The sequence below is a fragment of the Prionailurus viverrinus genome, chromosome D1 (genome assembly GCF_022837055.1).
Source record: "Prionailurus viverrinus isolate Anna chromosome D1, UM_Priviv_1.0, whole genome shotgun sequence".
NCBI lineage: Eukaryota > Metazoa > Chordata > Mammalia > Carnivora > Felidae > Prionailurus > Prionailurus viverrinus.
The window spans coordinates 102,838,819-102,859,540 of NC_062570.1; the positions used below are offsets into that span (position 1 = coordinate 102,838,819).

At 54.1% G+C, this 20,722-nt stretch overlaps 2 protein-coding genes across 3 annotated transcripts; one reads left to right on the top strand and one right to left on the bottom strand.

Annotated features, from left to right (window-relative positions):
- Nucleotides 1–947: 947 nt before the first annotated feature.
- On the bottom strand, nt 948–3,353 carry TIMM10 (translocase of inner mitochondrial membrane 10). Of its 2 annotated transcripts, none has more exons than XM_047876697.1 (3): nt 3,236–3,353; nt 2,620–2,735; nt 948–1,411 (listed from the first exon to the last, which is right to left on the bottom strand). In XM_047876697.1, the coding sequence occupies exons 2-3, from the start codon at nt 2,688–2,690 to the stop codon at nt 1,210–1,212; spliced, it is 273 nt and encodes a 90-aa protein (XP_047732653.1). In that variant the 5' UTR covers nt 2,691–2,735; nt 3,236–3,353; the 3' UTR covers nt 948–1,209. The 2 variants fall into 2 exon arrangements, with proteins under 2 accessions (XP_047732653.1, XP_047732652.1); XM_047876696.1 differs by having other exon boundaries at nt 3,171–3,277.
- Nucleotides 3,354–9,397: 6,044 nt separating this feature from the next.
- On the top strand, nt 9,398–19,747 carry SMTNL1 (smoothelin like 1). The gene is made up of 8 exons (XM_047823380.1): nt 9,398–9,419; nt 11,537–12,216; nt 12,465–12,597; nt 12,717–12,771; nt 14,151–14,309; nt 14,473–14,587; nt 14,714–14,865; nt 19,372–19,747. The coding sequence occupies exons 1-8, from the start codon at nt 9,398–9,400 to the stop codon at nt 19,514–19,516; spliced, it is 1,461 nt and encodes a 486-aa protein (XP_047679336.1). The 3' UTR covers nt 19,517–19,747.
- The last annotated feature ends 975 nt before the right edge of the window (nt 19,748–20,722 follow it).

The window sequence follows — 20,722 nt, forward strand, 5'->3', positions numbered from 1 at the left end:
CTTGCTTCTTCATGGTCCCCATGACGCCGGCTGAGGCGGTCAGTGCAACGACACCAAACTGGTGGGACAGGAGCAGATTATTCTGCCACTTTTCCGGATCTCTGAGTTGTATCTCAGATCTGGGGCCGATCACTCCACACGTGTTTAACCTGCCTGCGAGGCTCACAAGCAATTTTCCCAGCTCTGGGATCATCAACGATTTCAACTTTGCCAACGTGATTATGCTTCATCACAATGAGGAACCGGACGATGACCCTGGAGCATGACCTAGTAAGAACCTGGCGCCTGCCTCTTTCAGAGTTGTTAATGCTCTCGAGGGTGTCGGCCAGGACATTCACGTGCACCATTATGGCAGCACAGAGAGATGGTGGAAAGAGCTACCTCGGACATCATCTGAAGAGTGAGGAGTGCAGTTTCTGATTCAGGTGAGCAGCGAATGGCAGTGGGTTTCACTCAGTCCCCTCCCTGATCACTCACGTCACACCCGAGGCTGGGCCCTTCACATGTTTCGATATTGCCATTTGGAACCAAGGGGTTGGCTGCTTCCTTCTCAAATCCCATCTCCTGTTCACTCGCTCCTCTAAGTATTTCCTTGAGATCTGGAAAAATGCCTGCCTGACTCCACTTAAATTTTAAGCTGTTATTTCAACACATGTATATGGTTAATACTTAACTGGGCACTGCCTGTGCCCTAGTCATTATTCTAAAAGCTGTGCACATGGTACATCATTTAATCTTCCCAACAGCCCTACGACTGTCCCCATTTGACAGATGAGGAAGCTACAGCACAGGGAAGGGACAAGTTCAGGGTCACAGGGCAAGTGGCCGACCTGTGGCAGGAACCTAAACCTTCGGACCAGTCTGTGCTTTCAAACACCACGCTGGACCCCCTCTGCTGGTAGAGCCTGTGTCTGCTGCCTCTATCCCAAGTGCCGGCCACACTGCTCTGCATATGGTAAGTGTCGACAAATCCGTTTTAATATATATGTATATATACACACACACATACACGTACATGCACAGTCACATCCCAGGGGGACAAACACCCCTTCTTCAACCGGGAGACAGCTCTATCATACTCTGGGCTCCTGGAGCCTCTCCACAAGGAGCCTAGGCCTGGCCGTCTTCACAGATGACACCCAATGGGGGCACTTTTGTTACAAGTGGGAAGAGACAGGGCGCACCTCGGGATGTATACCGGCTGGGGCCTCACACGGGCCCAGAGCTCTGCTGCACCCTCTTTATCACCTCTTCATCCTGCATAGACAACTCTGTCAACTTTTTGCCCATCCGCTCATGGATGTCCAGGTACTTGGAGACACAGCGGTCCAGGCACACAGACTCGCCCTTGGACAGTTCTGCTTCCTTGTAGTGGGGAGGCACGCACTTCCGGTGGCAGGCACTGGTCATTCTGGGGGGAAGCAAGGGCAAGGTCAGGTCGGCAGCATCCCAAGGCATACCAGGAACTCGTCATCATTCCTGCCCTGTTACACTGATTTCACCTCCCAAGAAGGCGGTCTAAATCCTCAGTTTGCATCTCAACCATCTCGGAATGTCCTTAACAGTCCTCACGTCATCTGAGCCCACGTTTATGACTGATTATATAGGAACCGTTAGTTGAGCACTGGCTAGGTTCCAGGCATCATGCTAAGTGCTTGACGCAGACTGTTATGCAGTCCCCACGATAATCCTCTGAGGTAGAGGCGCTATCACTATCCCCATTTTACAGATAAGGAAATTAAAACATGGAGAGCCTCAGGATCCCATAAAGCTTAGCTATGAACCCACGGACCCTGACCTCACAGCCTACATCTTAAAATTATTTAAAATATTTGAAAAGTATTCGAACATACAGCTTCCCAGATAAACCACCAAGAGAAAATACCAGGAAGCTTAAGCTGATAAAAACAGCAAACACGTGTGGATTGCCTTCTACGTTTTGGGCTCGATACTTAGAGCTTGTCATACATTTCTTCGTTTAACATTAACAATGTCTCCAGGAGGTAGGTGCTGTTATTATCTCCATTTTACAGGAGAACCACCAGTCCAACAATCCAAGTGATTTGCCCAAGGCCATAAGAGCGGTGATTGATGGAGTCAGTTTGTTCCCAAATTTGCCATATGGCTGTGGCCACTAGTCTGGAGTCAGACTGATGTACTGGTCCTGACATTGCTATTCACCAACTGTGAACCCCGAGTAAGTTCTTGAACCTCCAGAAGACTCCATGTCTTCACCGTACAATGGGACAACTAAAGTTAGCCCAGTGGGTCATTTTGAAGATTTTTTTAAAAGATTAAGGTGTGTAAAATGCTCAGCACGTGCCTGAGGTGGAGTACGAGTTTAAGAAACGTCCACTGCTAAGTGGGCTACGTACTGTTTGTCAAAAGGCAGATGCTCAACTGCTCCTGGAACCTAATCAGAGCTTTAACTGCCCCTCCTGCTCAGCTCCTTCCTCGCCATCAGCATCCCGATCTCATTCTAGTGACCCCATACTGCCTTTGCATTAGCCCTCCACCATGAGGGTCGCAGGTGGGGGTGGGTACCCTCAGAAAGGTACTCTGAGAAAGGGTGACCTAGGCTCATTCTCGAAGACAAGGTAACGTGCGGTTGGCTCTTACCTGTTGTACATATCAGCCATCATCTCCACCTCCAGCTCTGCGGCCAGCTGCTGGGCCCTGAGCGGATCCATCTCAGCCCTGCACCGTGGAAGGGATCTCCTTCTGGCCTCCTCGACCTGGGAGCAGACATCACCGTCAGCATCCACCCCTCCCGTTCAGTTTCCCATCCCAGGGGATGGGGGATGTGGAGAAATCATAGGACACCGGGCGGGCAGGAGCCACTGACCTCAGTGAGTTTAACCACCCCATCTCACAGATGGGGAAACTGAGGCCCAGAAAAGGAACACTGCCTAGCCCAAGGTCACACAGCGCATCAATGGAGGGCCTAGAAATCGAGGCCGGGAGCCCTGACGCTCAGTCCCTCGTGGCCACTTCTATCCAGGAGAAGATGGGGAGCCCGGAAAGAAACACTAAACCGCGGGCCTGAACCTCTAGGGCGCTGGGAATTCGATCACACGCGGAGCGAGGGCGCCCAGGTCCCGGTCCAGAGGCTGCACCTCTGAAATGGCGGCGCCATTATCAGGGTCACCTTGAGTCGAGAGTTCACTTACCACGGCCTGGAGCCGGTCTCAACGCCCGCAGTGACCCCAACTTAGGGTAGATACCAGGAACTCACCGTAAAACCAGGTAGGCTAAGGCGGAAGCACGTGGGTCACTTCCGGGAGGGAAGTCCCGCCTCTTTGGTCGGACCCGCTTCCGGAATGAAGTACCAACGAGGTGCGCTGGGAAATCCGCTACCATAGAGAGGGAGCCGCCGGCCACGGCTGGAGGCGAAGACGCCTTGCAAATGCTAGAGAGGACACCAAAACACCATAGAGGCTTGGGCGGAGTGCAGAGCGCCTGCAGCCTGGCTGTCAAGTCCCTTGGGTGATCGCGGGGAGGTCTCAATTTAACTGTTCCGGAGGAAGGGTTGCGGGGCCGAGCCCGGTGAGCCTCGCCCGCACCCCCCGGAGAGTTGACGCCACGGCAGCAAAGTAGGCGCGGGGAAGGAAAGCCGCCCCCCAAAAGCAGTTCTGTTTGTGCTGCACATTAAGGTCACCTGGAACGCTTTAAAAGACCCCGAAGCCCATGCCTCACTTCATACCAATTAAATCAGAACTCCCGGGAATAGGCTGTAGGCATCGATAAATGTTTCAAATTCTCCAGTGCTCTCTGTGCAGCCAAGGTTGAGAACCAATGCTCCAAGACACTGGGAATACCGCTGCATGTAGGTGCTAAGATTTCTCTGGGATTGCACAGAGAAGCGAGGCACGGTTCCTGCTCACAGAAAGATGAGACATGTCTACGGTCTGTTTTATGCAACTTCTGTTAGACGCCCTGGGCCATGAAGAGGTGAATAGGAGCAATTTTGGCTGCCACCAGAGCAACCTAGTGTATTTGAACGAGGGAGGAGGAAGGTACTTGTGAACGCATCTTTCCAGGTTCCATGTGTTCCTCGATCTGCACCCCGGCACAACAAAAACCCACCCCAATCCTTTGATTTTTCAAGGGATTTCCCAGTAAACGAAATTTAGAAGATGCAAATGAATGGTGCAAGCATACACTGCCCGTTGGAGAAGATGGGCTAGACACTATATGATTGGTCACTGTTTGCTTCCCTGGTTCCCCGGGAGAGTCAAGATTTTTAAACACTGGCCCTCCTTTCTGCTGTAAGGACTCATCTTTCTCAAACCCTGTGCCCCCATACTTTAAAATTAAGGTATGACAGGGGCTCTGGGCTGGTTCAGTTAGTAGAGCATGCAACTCCTTACATCTCCACCCCGTGGTGAATTCGAGCTCCATGTTGGGTGTAGCTCTTACTTAAAAAAATGTTGTTAATAAAACTAAAGTATAACATTTATACAGTAAAATGACAAATATATGAAACAAAGTTGATTTTTTAACTTTTTAAAAATTTATTTTGTTTATTTATTTTGAGAGAGAGAGAGCATGTGAGCAGGGCAGGGGCAGAGAGAGGGAGAGAGAGAATCCCAAGGAAGCTCTATGAGTCAATACAGAGCCCAGCGCCAGGCACAAACTCAAACTGTGAGATCGTGACCTGAGGCGAGACCAAGTGCCGGCTGCTCAACCCACTGAGCCACTCAGGCACCTCGTACATAGTCATTCTTAAGACCACCACTCAAATCAAAATACAGTATATTTCCAACACCTTCAAAAGTTATCTTATGGGGGCACCTGGGTGGCTTAGTCAATTAAGCATTCCACTTCTAATTTCAGCTCAGGTCATGATCTTATGGTCATGAAAGAGCCCCATGTGGGGCTCTGGGCTGGGCATGGAACCTGCATGGGATTCTTTCTCTCTCTCCCTCTGCCCCTCTCCCAAATGTGTTCTCTCTCTCTCTCTCTCTCTCTCTCTCTCTCTCTCTCTCTCACTATCGCTTTTGCTCTCTCTCTTAAAAAAAAAAAAGTATCTTATGTTCCTTCCCAGTCAATAACCCCTCTCCCAAAGTTAACCACTGTTCCAACTTCTTCTTTTTTTTAATGTTTTATTTATTTATCTTGAAAGACAGAGAGAGGGAGGGAGGGGCAGAGAGAGAGAGTGAGAGAGAGAATCCCAAGCAGGCTCCGCACTGTCAGCATAGACAGACATGGGGCACGATCCCACAAATCGTGACAGTGTGACCCAAGCTGAAACCAAGAGTCGGACGCTTAACCAACTGAGCCACCCGGATGCCCTATTCTGACTTCTGTTGCCCACTCTTGAACTTCATGTGAATGGAGTTATACATTATTTTCTGGTTTGTGCCCGGCTTCTTTAGCTCAATGTTGTGTCTATCTTTTATTCTTTTTTTTAATGCTGTCTAGTGCTTGTATGAATAAGCTACAATTCATCTATCCATTCACCTGTTGATAGACTTTGGGGTTGTTTCCAGTTTGGGGCTATTATGACAATGCTTCCGTGAATATTGCACACATATTTTAGTGGACACACGTTGTGCTGGTTTTTGCTTTTGATATTATAGCCAACATATTATGGAATATTAAGAAAGTGCATGGGAAAAGGAATGGGTTCTTACAAGAGTTATCTGCTTCCTTGATGGGATTTTTATTAGGTGTTACAAAAGGTTACGTACTGTATGATTCCATTTAAATAATATTCTCAAAGTGACAAAATTATAGAGACAAAGAGATAAATGGTTACAGGGTAGAGTTGGTGTGTGTGGGGGGCAGGTGCCTATAAAGGGGTAGCACAGGGAGAGCTTTGTGTTGATGGAGTGGCTATGCATCCTGACTGTGGAGGTGTTTATACAAATCTAAGCATATAAGATGTCATAAAACTATACAAACCATTGTTCCAGTGTCCATTTCCTGGCTTTGATATTGCAGATGGTTATGTAAGATTTAACCTTGAGTACTCCCTCCGTATTATTGGGGCACTTGGGTAGCTCTGTTGGTTAAGCATCCGACTCTCGATTTCAGCTCAAATCATGATCTCATGTTTTGTGAGTTCAAGCCCCACATCAGGCTCTATGCTGACATTGTGGAGCCTGCTTGAGATTTTGTGTCTCCCTCTCTCTCTGCCGCCCCCCTCCCCAACACATGCTCCCCTCTCAAAATAAATAAATGTAAACAAATAGTTTACACAGCCCTAAACTTCCAGAATCCAGATACACCATCTTTGGAATCCAGACACATCATCTACAGTTGCTGACCCCTGTCAGCACCACGCTGAACCTCTGGCCTCTCGCTCTACCGTGTTCCACCCCTTCCGAGCCCCCCAGCCTCCCAGAAGGGACTTGTGTATTTGTGACTCACCGTGGAACAGTATTGTCCTCTTGGTTGAGACCTCAACCCCAAAGGAAGGGATGCTGACTTGCCACCCGGCATCTTACATGGGCCCTGACCACTCATGAGACGTGTACAGAATACAAAGACAGCCCAGGTGGACTCCTTTGAGATGAGCAGGAGACGAGAGAGTTAGACCGTCCATGGCTTGAACAGAATGGCCGTTCTATGAGCTTGGAGACAAAGCGGGCACAGCCTTGATCGCTGTTATCCTCTGTCACCATTCCTCATCACTTCCCCTCAACTTCAGCGCTGACCATCCTGTCCAAGCCACCACCATCTTGCACCTGGGTTACTGCAGTAATGTCCTGACTGCTTTCCCCATCTCCGCTCATGCCCCCCGCCCCCCCCCCGACTCCATCTATTCTCAAAACAGCAACCAGAGTCATCTTGTCAACAACTAAAGTTAGATCATGTACTTCGCCACCTGAAAGGGTCCACTGGCTCCCAATCAGAGAGCAGAAGCCAACATCCTTACAGTGGCCTCTAAGCCCCACGGGATTGCCCCCTCCCCCTCCCATGACCTTCTATTAACCTATTTATTTATTCAGTATATGTTTATTGAGCACCTCATACGAACCAGGCAGTTTGCTAGACCCTGGGCACACAGTCATGAGCATGGGAGATAAAGTCCCTGCCTTCATGGAGCCTACAGTCCAGTGAGAGTCAGATAATAAGGAAATAAATAACCCAGTTTTGGATATCAATAAATATTATGAAGAAAATAAAACAGGCTGAAGTGATGGAGAGGAACTGAAGCCATGGAGGGTCTCCGAGGGAACAGAATTTGAGGTGACAGCAGGCTGAGAAGGATGAACAGTGTCACAAAGGGCAGAAGCCAAAAGGTGACAGCCGTCAGTGTGGAAAGGAATGAACTTATTTGAGGGACAGAAAAGAGGCCAGAGTGGAAGGGGCTGGGGGAGGCGGTGGCGGGGATCCCAGGCTTCAACAGTGACAGGGGCGTGCCCTGCACACATTCTCCCAGAGTATACCTCTCTTACATCACAGGACACGTTAGAGAAGGCACGATCTGTTCTTCTGAGCAAAATCCCAGCTCAGTACAAAAATGTGTTCAGAGCCTCCTGTGTACCCGTCCCTTCAGCTTAAAACAGAATTCAGTCCTGTATTTTCTAGACTCTAAGCCCAGCGATCCATCAGCTCGGGCCATCTCTCCTCACCTGTTCGCCCCTCCCCCCCACCCCCACATCCCTCTGTGCAGTGTGAGCCCCTGAGACACCCCCACTGTGGGCAGCTGTCCCGTTAGGTGCCTTGCAGCCCACCCCTCAGCAGCTGTTTCCGTCTGTAGAAGAGTAAAAGACTATTTAAAGGAACATGGGGTAGGGGTGCGGGGGCAGAGGGAAAAGGGGAGTCCCGGCCTGGGCTGTGGACGGGCCAGCGAGGCCAGAGGGCTGGTGACCATATTCCACATGGGCCTGCGGATGGTCTGCGGGGTGACCAGGGCCAGGCAAGTACAGTGGGAAGAAAGGTGGCCACAGGATGGATGCCCCTGGGGTCAGGGCAGGAAAGACGCGCTGTGATTGAAAGGTGCCACCTGTCAAATCTTCACGGGAAATCTGAGCCTCCTAGGCCAAGGGAAAGTGTTGTACCAACAGGGCAGTAAACAATGCTCTCCTTGGACCCAAGGCTCTTGAGGTGGGGGTGGGGTGCGAGGGGGGAGGAGGAGGGGGAGGCGGGCAGACCCAGGAGCTGGGGGCTGGAGGCCACTGGCTGGGGCTAAAGGCAGCCGGGGAGTGAGGCCGCTCAGCTGGAGGAAGGAGACAGCTCCAAGCCCCCAGGCAGAGGCCACGCAGGTAGGAGAAGCCCCAGCCATTTCTAAGTGGCCCCTCCAGCTGCCCAACCCCTCTCCCACCTTCCAAGGCCTGGAGCCTCTACGCAGAGCCCCAGAGTCGGAGAAATCCAGGCTCTTCGCTAACCCTCTCCACCCCTTTGTCGGCTCTCTTTTGATGCCAGAGGTCAGGGACCCAGCCCTAAGGTGCTGGGCAACTAGAGATCAGCCCACAGGTGGCCATTCACAGGGAGGACTGGACAGGGGCAGAGAGGGTCTTGGGAGTCCAGGCCAGCTGGGGTGGGAGGCAGACTCTCTAAGCAGTTGAGACTGGTTTCTCCAAGGGAGGGTCACTGGCTAGTGTGGGGGATGGTGGCAGCCTCAGGACCACCAGAAGACAGGGTGGGAGGCAGGGGTTTGGGGTCTCATGAACAGAACCATAAAGCGTTGTCTACAGCATTTGGAGCTTGGGACGCCAAGCTCCTGGGTTCTTTTTCTCCCAGTCAGCTGAGAGAAACCCAGAGAGGGAAAGGGATACAAAATGTAGGCTTCCTGGGGAGGAAGGAGGAAGGGTAGAGGAGAGGGAGGAAGGGAGGGAGGACGGCACCCGCCATGCATGGTAGAGAGAGAGCTGCTCCTGGGTTCTTTTTCTCCCAGTCAGCCGAGAGAAACCCAGAGAGGGAAAGGGATACAAAATGTAGGCTTCCTGGGGAGGAAGGAGGAAGGGAAGAGGAGAGGGAGGAAGGGAGGGAGGACGGCACCCGCCATGCATGGTAGAGAGAGAGCTGCACTCGTCAGCCACAGCCAACCGCCCTCGCCTGCCAGCGGGGTGGCCCTCACTCTGGGCCCCTGGCTGGGGAGCTGGTGGGAGCCGCATCCCTGTGGGCGGAAGCGCCAGGCTGGTTGTCAGGAGACCTGGATTCTAGATATGGCTGAACCATTCAATTGTTCTGTGACTTTACTCAAGGGACTCCAACTCCGCGAGCCTCAAGTGCCCGATCTGTAAAATGGGGCCAGTAACGCCTACTTCCAAAGGGCGAGAGCGAGGAATGAGTGAGGTGGAACAGGGCACCACACCGTAAGCTGTCAACCTCCTGTAGAATCGTTAGTGTTGGGGTGGGATGGTGCTATCCTGGCTTCTCACCTCCTGAGTCTCTTCACTCCTTATCTATTTATGACAAGCCTGCGGGGCGGAAAGCTGAGGTGATGAACACGCAGGACGGCGGAGGTGTGTGTGTGTGTGTGTGTGTGTGTGTGTGTGTGTGTGCACCTGTCCGTCCTTCCCCACCCCCGCCTCCCCCACAGTGTGAGGCATGTAGACAAAGGGAAAGATGGCTGCAGCCCTCCCCTATGTCTCCGCCAAGCACCACCGCGCTTCGAGGTATAAAAGGGGCTTGTGGACATCTTACTGGCCTTCCGTTGTCTCTGCCTTGTCTCACCAACTAAATGCCCTCGTGGCTGGGTCAAGACATCACGAGCTGATGTGTGCCGAACGCTCCCTTCTGGGCACCTACCCGGCTGGCTCAGTCGGTAGAGCACGTGACCCTTGATCTCAGGGTTGTGAGTTCAAGGCCCACCTTGGGCGTGGAGCCTACTTAAAAAAAAAGAACAGAAAATCGGATGCGTAACGGACTGAGTCACCCAGGCACGCCAAAGTTAAGATTTCCCTTACTATGGGGTATCTAGAATCCACTTATGCGCTAAAGAAGTTGTGTATCTCTAAAAGGGTAAAGAGTAGGCCGTTTCTGGAATAACCTCAGCCAGAGACTACATCCCCCCAATCCCAGCCCCTATTAATGTCTCAGGAGGCCCTCGTTTTCCGCAGAACAGTTTGGAAACCCTGATCTAGATGAATCCTATGTTTGCCAGTGAAAACTGAGCACTTGAGAAGGAAAGGGTCTGTTCAGGTCTCAGAGGGAGCGACCAGGAGATGGGGGGCCAAGCCAGCTCTCGGCCTCCTGGCTCCCTGCTGATGTGCATTCCATCCTGCTGGTTAGTCTCCAGTTAATCCATTGCTGGAGCCGCTCAACCATGAAGGGGCTCTAGCGGGAGGGGTGCGAGCGTCTTTGCAAATTCTAGCCGGCTTCCTCAGAAATGGTGGGGGCACCGAATCCAGGGGCCCCAGGGGTCCGGACTGGAGGCAGTAAGACCCGAGTGGGTGGCAGGAACAGAGCCTTGTCACCAGTCCGCCTGTCTTCCTGCCCCTGTCCCAACTGCCCGGGTGCCCTGGGTACCGTTGCCCAGAATGGTGGCATTGCAGAGGGCAGGAAATATTTTTAGCCAGTGACAGGAGTGCCTACTTCTCTTACCGTCTGAGTCATGCCCTGAACACTATTTGAGGATTGTTTTCTTTGTAAATAGACACCCAAGAAGGTCAGGGGGATGAAGGAGGTGGCCCTGCCCCCCCACCTGTTTTTGTACATCCTACAGTAGGTACAGTACTTGGATAGGGAACCTCACATTGAGGTATCATAATGTCCCTCTCTCCCGACTCGTCCCTGGCAGTCGGAGGCTCAGATGTCTCTGGCAGAGGTTAGGGAGAGTACGTTTCTATTCTTCACCAAAACAAACTCTTCTGTGTCCAGGCCCGGCTTTTCTGAGAACCACAGGTGGACCGTGCCAAAGCTGGGGCAGCTGGGAGAGACCCAGACACCAGCTGGCCCAGGTTTTCCCAGATTTCGGGCATTTTTACACCACTCCCAGAATTAAGCCACATCTGTACCACCTGTATCCTTTCCTGAATGCCTTCCTTTGCATTAACTTATTTTTAAATTCAATAAATGTATTTTCAAAAGAAACCTTATCTCCCTAGTGGAAATGGACACTCAATATCACCGGCCAGGAAGAGAAAGGAACTGTAAACATAAGTACAGTGGAAACAGAACAGCCCTATCACATTCTATCTATATACTCCCGTCTGCTTTGGGCTCCATTAAAACGGGAGAGTAGCCTCTGTCCCACAGGTGTTCCCCCACGCCGCACCACATTGTACACATTGTAACCATCTCGTTGGCTTCTTCAGAAAGAGGCAAACTCATTGAAGAGGCATCATAGGATCTAATGTTCTCTAGAGCCCAAGCCACAGCCCGCAGAGGGCTGTTAGAGGGGCGCCATCCCATGTCAAGTCACCGTGGCCCTGTACCCCTTTGGGGTACAGCGCTGTACCCTTTCACTTTATCACAGCGAGAAAACTTCATGTCTTGCTCAAGTCACAAGCCCAGGCATTGGGGGACCCGGGACTGAACAGCAGGCCTCCAGACTCTGGGGCCAGCGCTTTCCGCGCGTGGGGCCTTCACCTCACATGGCAATGGGGCACGACCAGGTCTGCTTGTCTCCACTTTCCAGAGATGGAGCAGAAGGAAGGGGAGCCCTCCAAGGACGGGACCACTGTCTCCCCAGCCGCAGAGGCCCCGGTGACGCAGGGAGGTGGAGCCTCTGCAGAAAAGGAGGCCAAAGCCACAGCGGAGAAGATCCTCAAAGAGGGGCCTCCGGAAAGAGCACTGGCCGAGGCCAGCACGTCAGCTGAGTTTCAAGGGGAAGCAAACGGGTGGGATGAGGTCAAGGTGGAAGCCAAAGGGGAGGCAGAACTTCACAAGGAGGGCGGCGGGAAGGAAGAGATCACGGCGGCTCCTCAGGAGACCGCTGATGGGAAGGAAGAGACCCAGCTTGACCCTAAGGAGGCCAAGGAAGGGCAGGAGACCACGCCGGCCTCCGAGAAGCAGCAGGCTGACGAGAAGCAGGCCGAGCCTGAATCTAGGGAGGAAGCCCACGTGAGTGAGGAGGCCAAGGCTGAGCCCAAGCAGGCCACTGGGGAGCGGGAGGCCGAGACTGGGGCCGAGGAGGCTGATGGGAAGGAGGGGGCCACAGTGGCCTCTCAGGAGGAGAGCGACAAGCCGGAGGGGCCTGCAGCGGAAGCTCAAGGGAAAGCGGGTGCCCCAGAGGCCGGGTCGGACTCGGAGACGAAGGCTGCCGTGGAAGAGGAGGAGGCCGAGGCTGAGCCTCAGGAGGCTGACGTGAAGGAGGCGGTGAGTCAGGCAAAGGAGGGGAGGCAGGAGGCCCCCACGGTGTTCTGGAGTCCCCGGCAGCCCAGGAAGCAAGCCCCCGCCCTGCCCCGCGTTGTTCCTTTGAGAAAGTCCAGTCTTCCCACTGACATCGAGAGCCTGGGGTGGGGCCCGTGGCCCCAGGCTGCCTTCTAGATCTTTCTGCAGTCCTCACGAAGCCTTGGGCAGGCGCTTGTGTGCCCATGAGCCCGCACGGATCGTGTTCGTTCCAGGAGTCAGGTGGTCCCCAGGAAGAGCAGGACCAGGGTGTGGAGAGAGAGTCGGAGGAAGGAGCAGGAGTGATTCCCAGCTCCCCCGAGGAGTGGCTCGAGAGCCCCACGGAGGAGGGCAGTGGCCTCAGCCCAGGTGAGTGAGTCCAGGGAGCTCCCCTGAGGGGGGCGCAGACAACACAACAGGGGAGCTCCAGCTTCTCTCCCCACCTTTCCCTCCCTCCAGCTTCTCTCCCTCCCTTTCCCTCCCTCCAGGTGAGTTGGCTCCAGACACCGCAGCAGCTTCGGGAGAGACCAGTCCTTCGGCCAGGTAATGTCAAGGTCTGGGGCCCCAGCTCCAACTCCCTCTACCACACGCTCCTTTCAAAGTCTACCCCTGAGCCTGGGTCTCCCTGGTGCCTGAACTTGAGATGCTCCAGGATTCCTGGCTTTCGGTCCCCTGTCCCAGGGCAGAGCCCACGAAACCAAAGGAGCCGGAAAATGGGAGCAAAGGAGGGGGGCGCGTGCCTCATCCACTCGCTCCCACTCCCCTGCTAAAGCCTCCTCGTCCTCGGCGTCCTTGACAGATCTTCACGGGGCTCCTCGTCGTGTGGTTCGGCACATTCCCTAACGTCAGCACGACCCACAGAGCATGAGCAGAAAGCCTGAGTTCAGACCATGACTCTGCCACTTACCAACTGTGTGACCTTGGTTTTGTCACTTTTCTCCTCCTCTGCCAAGTGGGCACCGTGACCGTGCCTACCTCGGAGGATTACTGTGGGGCTTAAGTGACATACAATGTACAGAGCACTTGGGGCACCCAGCTGACTCCGTCGGTAGAGCATACAACTCTTGATCTCCGGGTCATGAGCTCGAGCCCCATGCTGGGCTGAGAGATTACTTGAAAAGAAAATGTATAGGGGCGCCTGGGTGGCTCAGTTGGTGGGGCACCGACTTGTGGTTTAGGCTCAGGTCATGGTCTCGCAGTTTCGTGAATTCGAGCCCCGCGTCAGGCTCTGCGCTCCCCCTCTGGCCCTGCCTCCATCTCTCTCAAAATAAATAAATAAACTTCAAAAAATAAAAATAAAACGTATAAAGCCCTTAGCACAGTGCCTGGCACACAGCAGGTGCTAGATAAAGTGAGAGCTTTCTTGCCATCACGTAACTTAACCCATTAGAAGAAGCTTCCTTTATTTTGACCTGAAATTCACCTCCGCGTCGCTTTTGTAGGGAAAGGTAATGGGTCAGTGTTCTCTGAGCACTCGGACAGTTACGCGACAGGCAGAGCTGGGTGTTCTCCACTCCCCCTCGCTCTCAAGCCTTAGAGCCCCCTTGGTAGGTAGTTCTTCTCGTCCCCAGTTTACAGACGAGGATGCTGAGACTCAGAGAAGTGACAGGATAGTCCCAAGATCAAATAAGAGGCAAAGCCAGGATTCAAACTCCCGTCAGACGTCACACTTATCTTAGTTCCGCCCACACATCTCACCAGACCACATGCTCCCAAAGTTACACCGAACTTCATCATCTCGACCCGCCTCCCAGTGCTGGGCACAGAGAAAATGTGTTCAGGGAGTGGGGACCTCAGCTTCCTAGGCCTCTTGCGGCTGCAGGGAGCTCCCACCCTGGCCAGCCCCCTGCCCCCGCCCCCGCCCTGTACCCTATAGTGGCGGCTCCCAGCCCCTCTCACACTTCTCTGAACCTTCCCCACAGTGAGTCTTCACCCAGCGATGCGCCCCAGACTCCCACGGAGCCCCCTCCCTCACAGGAGAAGAAGAAAGAGAAGGCACCGGAGCGCAGGGTGTCGGCCCCTGCCCGGCCCCGGGGGCCCCGCGCACAGAACCGCCAAGCCATCGTGGACAAGTTCGGAGGGTAGGGTGTGGGCTGCGCTGGGCTTTCCCCGGGGAACCGCGGAGGGGAGGCCCGGCCGAGGTGGGGGCACTGATGTCTGGGTCCGGGGCTCCTCCCTGAGGGGACCTCCTGTGGGGTCTCACGTCTTTGGCCTGGCCTTCTCCTTCCCACCCCTTCCCTGCAGGGCAGCCTCGGGCCCCACGGCCCTGTTTCGAAACACGAAGGCAGCGGGGGCAGCCATTGGCAGTGTCAAGAACATGCTCTTGGAGTGGTGCCGGGCCATGACCAGAAACTACGAGGTGGGCACGGAGCAGGGGCGATGTGGGGCAGGGGACCCTTCCCCGGGGCGGCAGGTCTGAGCGGGGCCGAGCCCCAAGGCAACGTCCAGGCTCACCGAGGCCTGCTCTGGGCTCCCTCCCCTGCAGCATGTGGACATCCAGAACTTCTCCTCCAGCTGGAGCAGTGGCATGGCCTTCTGCGCCCTCATCCACAAGTTCTTCCCCGATGCCTTCGACTACGCTGCCCTGGAGCCCTCACAGCGCCGACACAACCTCACCCTGGCCTTCTCTACTGCTGAGTAAGCCGCGGCCACGCGTGGCAGTGCCGGGGCGGGGGGGGGGGGGGGGGGCGCGGAGCCCGGGAGCCGCTGAGGCACGTGCTGCATTCACCCGGGTTGGGGAGTGGGGTGGTCAGAGGGAGGCCGTGGCCACACGCTCGTGAACCCAGCAGACACTTTGTGACGGCCGGGAACTGTTTCAGGGCGTAGCAGTAGATGAACTCGGCAAAATCCCTGTTTGCCAGGGCCTACATCCTAAAGGGAGGGACGGATCATAAACACACACCCGGTGTGAAATGTAATGCCGGGGGGACAGGGGTAGGTGCCCGAAAGAAAATGCAGGCAGGGTAAGAAAGAGAGGCCGGGGCGCCTGGGTGGCGCAGTCGGTTAAGCGTCCGACTTCAGCCAGGTCACGATCTCGCGGTCCATGAGTTCGAGCCCCGCGTCAGGCTCTGGGCTGATGGCTCGGAGCCTGGAGCCTGTTTCCGATTCTGTGTCTCCCTCTCTCTCTGCCCCTCCCCGTTCATGCTCTGTCTCTCTCTGTCCCAAAAATAAATAAACGTTGAAAAAAAAAATTAAAAAAAAAAAAAAAAAAAAAGAAAGAGAGGAGAAGCCGGCCTGCTGTTTTCAACAGGCTGGCGGCTGAGATTTGGGGCCACGGTCTGACTCTGCCATTTGTTAGCTGTGTGGCCTTGGACAAGCTCCTGTACCTCTCTGAGCCTTCACATTCTGATCTTTAAAATGGGCACGGCATTTCCTCCGTTGCAGGATTACGGTGAGAACTGGGTAAATAAGTAAAGTATAACCGTGCCTCACCCACGGCAAACCCTGCGAAAAAAAAATCTTAGCTGTCGTTCCTCTATTGTGATGAATGACATCACACTTTTTATGATGATTATGATTCGGAGCCACCTGGCGGCAATAGACTCTGCAGAGGATGTCGCCAGTGAGGGCAACTCTGAGGCCCCGGAGTAGACATGAAGGCACCCCCAAAGCCCTGGGACAGGAAATAGGTCACAAGGGACATTAGCAAACACCTTGGTCTGGAACGCTGAGCCCTCTCATCGAGTCCAGACCTGGCCACCAACCTGCCAGGAAGCCCTAAGGCAGCAACATTCCCAACTCTGGGCCTGTGTGTCCCCTGTGGGCAAAATGGGAAGAGTGAGGCCAAACTGTGCTTTTCTTTCTTTCTTTCTTTCTTTCTTTCTCTTTTTAATATATTTTTAAAGTTTATTTATTTCTTTATTTTTAATTTTTTTTTAACATTTATTTATTTTTGAGACAGAGACAGAGCGTGAACAGGGGAGGGTCAGAGAGAGGGAGACACAGAATCTGAAACAGGCTCCAGGCTCTGAGCTGTCAGCACAGAGCCTGACATGGGGCTCGAACCCCACGAACCGTGAGATCGTGACCTGAGCCGAAGTCGGACGCTTAACTGACTGAGCCACCCAGGCGCCCCTATTTATTTTGAGAGAGAGAGAAAGAACACCAGCAGGGGAGGGGCAGAGAGAGAGGGAGAGAGAGAATCCCAAGCAGGCTCCGCGCTGTCAGCACAGAGCCCTACGTGGGGCTCTATCTCATAAGCCGTGAGTTCATGACCAGAGCCGAGATCAAGAGTTGGACACTTAAACAACTGAGCCATCCGGGCGCCCCTGAGCTGTGCTTTTCAAATGGGTTCTTTCTTTTCCAGCAGGTTCCTCACACAAAATATTAAGTGAATGCCCAACACATAAAACGGATTAAATGGGGACTTTTAATTTTTTTAAACTTTCCTTTAACTAAATAACACTTTCCTTATGAAATTTAGATATTGCTTCAAACACAATCTCATTCATAGAGCTTGACATTCATGGCTGTAACACGTATGTAATCAAATGGGCACAGAAGGCCCAAAACATGTCCTAACCCAAACGATAGTTGTCCACAGCCTGGATGACATTGGACCACGTGACCCGTTAACATGAATCATTAGAACCCTCTGGCTTCTTGGTTATTTGAGCTCGTCCCTCTTCTCCTCAGCCACCTGCTCATGGTTATGAGTTTCTGCCAATAACTATACCACGTGCAAAATCTTGGTCTCAGACATTCCGCTCTCTACCTGTCCCCACCCCTCACCCTTCTAACTCACTTGGTTTAACACCATCACTGCAAGACATTTTTTGCCCCGTGGGGACTTCTAATCCATTAACCTCACCATTTTCCACTATCAGCTTGCTTATGTCTTCGATTTCATGGTCTATCAATGTCGTCACTCAAGGGGGGACCTTTCTAGGTCGGGAGGGGCTCCTGGAGCACACCAGCTCAGCACCCAACACCCTTCCCAGGATGTTCCCTGAGGCATATGTATGGGGCCCTCGGGCACCAAGGATGCAATTGGAAAACCATCAGCCTTGATATTCCAGAAGATCCCTTTCAGGTTCACCTTTTCCTGCCAGGGGATGGAGTGAGTGCCTTGGGGTGGAAAGCCGAGGAGGTCAGGAGCACCCCGTCCTGCTCTGGGCTCAGAAGCACCTGTCATGATGACGAGAAGCCCCATGACTTGAGGGTGGTTAGGTGCTGGGTGTCATGCTGAGCGCTTTCCTTGGGTCCCCTCTCATTCTATCCTGTCAGCAGTCTTACAGTGTGGGTAGCAGTAGTGGGGTCACTCGACATCCTAGTTCATACAGGAGGGCAGTGGCAGGGCCATGACATGGGGGTGAACCCCCCAGTTGAGACTGAGAGCTCTGAGTGAACATCAGGAACCACGTGTCCCCGGCCTGCAGGACACAGGTCATTGTCCTCCTCCTGCCGCTGCCTGGCCGTGGTTCCAAGCCAGAGCTGCAGGCAGGCAAACTGAACTATCAGGTGATGATGCCGAGCTGCCAAGAAGCATCGGGCAGGAGCAAAAAAGGAAGGATGTTGGTGGGGATGCGCGGGGCTGGAGGATGCAGAGGTCGACCTGCCGAGCTCGAATCCTGCCCCTTCCTTCTCAGCGCTGTGACTCTGGGTGGCTGACTTCGATTTTCTTTGGGTTTGGTGTGATGAGGCGTGCAAAGTAAGGGGGCCCCTGCCACAGCCATCGCCTCCCACTGCCCCGTTCGAGAACTCACCTGATCACCACGGAATCCTGGGATGAGGGAGAACAGCAGTGCCCTGGCCCCCAAAGGGCTCCATCAGCTGTGCTGCCCAAGGAGCCCGGCCCCACCCCCCAGGCCCTGCAGGAATGAAGCTTCTCCCGTGTAGGGGACCAGCACCCTGACCCACACCCCAGAGCTGACACGACCGCATTGGGCGGCAGGGAGCATAGCCCATTCCAGGAAATCTTCCAGTCTGTGCCTCCCTCCTGACTCTCAGGCCAGTCCAGCTTGGGTTTCAGCCCAGCCGTTGTGAGCCCCAAGAGAGGATTTCTGTCGGGCCCCCAGATTCGCCTACGGTCGGCACCCATGGCAGGTTGGCAGGCTGGGACCCGCACCCAGCTGCAGGGCAAGGGTGCCAGGGACAGGCTTAGGGTTGAATTCCAGCTGCATCACTGTGACCTTGAGGAAATCCCCCAAGCGCTCTGAGTCTCCAGCTCCTCTTCTGCTGGTTGAGGATGGAGGCGGGGAGTACATGAGACCACTCCCTGGGAAGCCCCGATAAAGTACATGGCATGTGGTACCAAGGCCCCAACAGTGGTTTGCTCCGATTATTGGCTTCAGCAAAGCCAGCAGCACGTGGCCCCGAAGAGCAGCCGGGAAGTTAGAAAAAGAGGACTTGCTGCTAAACTCCATGCAGTCCCTCAAACACCCGAAGCACTCCTGCCTCAGGGCCTTTGCACATGCTGTTTCCTCTGCCTGGAATCCTCTTCCCTCAGACACGCCCATGATTTACTCTAAGAAGCCTTCCCTGAGCACCCTATTAAAAAAAACACCCCCTAACATAGGGATATACCCTATCTCCCTTCCCTGCCTTATTTCTCCGTAGCACCTCTCACCATCTGACACGCTGTCTGTGGCATGTTTGATTACTGCCTGTCTTCTGCCACAAGACTGTCAGTGAGTGACACGAGTGAGGGAGTCTGGGTTTTGCACGGTGCTGAATTCCCCACGCGAGTGCCCGGCACATAGTAGGTCCTCAGGAAACACGTAAAGACTGCATGAATATGGAGACTGCAATGGTGCAGATGATGCGAGCTGCGCTCTGGCTAGGACTGGGGTTCCATGCTCTAAACTCTTACCAAGGGGCCTGGCCTCCCGGACGACAGGTGTGCCAGCACGTGGAAGGGGTGGGTTAAGGCAGAACTGGAAACCAGGGGTCCTCCCACACGGGCATGCACAGTGCACTGAAGACAGGGGCTTTGGAATCAGGCCAAGCTGCGTTTGAGTGTGGACCGCGAGGGCCTCGGTGATCTCGTCTGTACAACAGGACGGCCGGCCGAGACGACCTCCCGGCTCCAACACACACAGTTCTGTGGGTTTCATCCTTGCTGGGCTGCCCCCCTTTCCCCCTGCCCCCCACATCCTTCGGCTTTGGCTCTGCTCCTCACCACCCCCCACCCCTGCCCCTCAGGAAACTGGCCGACTGTGCCCAGCTGCTGGAGGTGGACGACATGGTGCGGCTGGCGGTGCCCGACTCCAAGTGCGTCTACACCTACATCCAGGAGCTGTACCGCAGCCTGGTGCAGAAGGGACTGGTGAAGACCAAGAAGAAATGAGGGGGTGACCGGCGCTGCAGGCGGAGGGGGGCGGGACGCCCGGCTGACCGGCCACGGCCCCCCGAGGCCGCCGGAGCTGGGGCTCGAGCGAGGGCAGGTGGCACCAGTCTTAAACGCATTAAAGGTACTTTTGTAAAATCCTGTCTGGCCCTTCGGTGCACCCTACACCCCCCGCCCAGGAACCTCGCTCACTCTGGGGTAATGAAGCCCGGCCGCCGGGCTTCCTCACCGGACACGATCTTCTCAACAACCACGACACCGTTCGGGAAAGTACGAGGGCCTGGGTCCCACCACTAAGCCGCTGTGTGACCTCGGACCAGCGAGTTAACCTCTCTGAGCCTCAGTTTACCATCTGAACAGTCACACCTCGTGGACCTGTTGGGAGGGTTAAACGAGACGACGAAATGAACGGAAAGCTTTGCTCGGTGCCTGTCACATCAAGTGTTCGATAAGTGAGGCCGAAAGTAAATGCATTCGTATGTTTTGAGCCATCGGTGGTGTTTTTCCCGATTCTCTTCCCTCTTTCCACACTTCTCCCAAATTAGGGAATTCCAGAACAGGTGCTAGAAGATTCTCTGGAAACCTCAAACTAGGTTAGTGGGGCCTGGGGCGATTCCCTCAACTCAAAGATACCCTACATTTGTGTCTAAAGTGGTGGTTTTCCCGCAGCCTAGAACCACTGGCTCCTGAAAGTCCTTCCTCCGGGTTAAGTTAATCCCTTCGGCTTGGGCTGAAGTTTTGGCTTGGCTTTGTTTTTTCTATTGCTCATTAGAGATGCACCCCCTGAGCTGCTTATAATTTCCTGCTGACAATCCTGTCTGGCTCTATCAGTCTTTTGGAGCTTTGTGTGTGGATGAAAACAGCTCGTGAAAAACACAAACGAAATCCAGCCGGTTTGGCACTGCGGCAGGAGGTGTGGACTCTGCCCTGATTGGCAGAGCAGACCCGGGAACCCACTGAAGCACTCTGGGCCTCAGTTGCCTCATCTGTAAAGTGGGGGCATGTTGACAGCCTAGTCCCTCATGGCCAGCTTTGCCCACAGTGTTTGGGGTTACGTGAAGCTTGAAGCCCAGAGAGCCACCAGTTCTGGGGAACAGGGCCACAGCTTTGCGGAGATGGAGCTAACCCTCCGCCTCACCTTCTCCTGAGGAAACCACACCACCCTCTCAATAAACACCCAGCCGGTCTCCAAATTCATCTGTGACT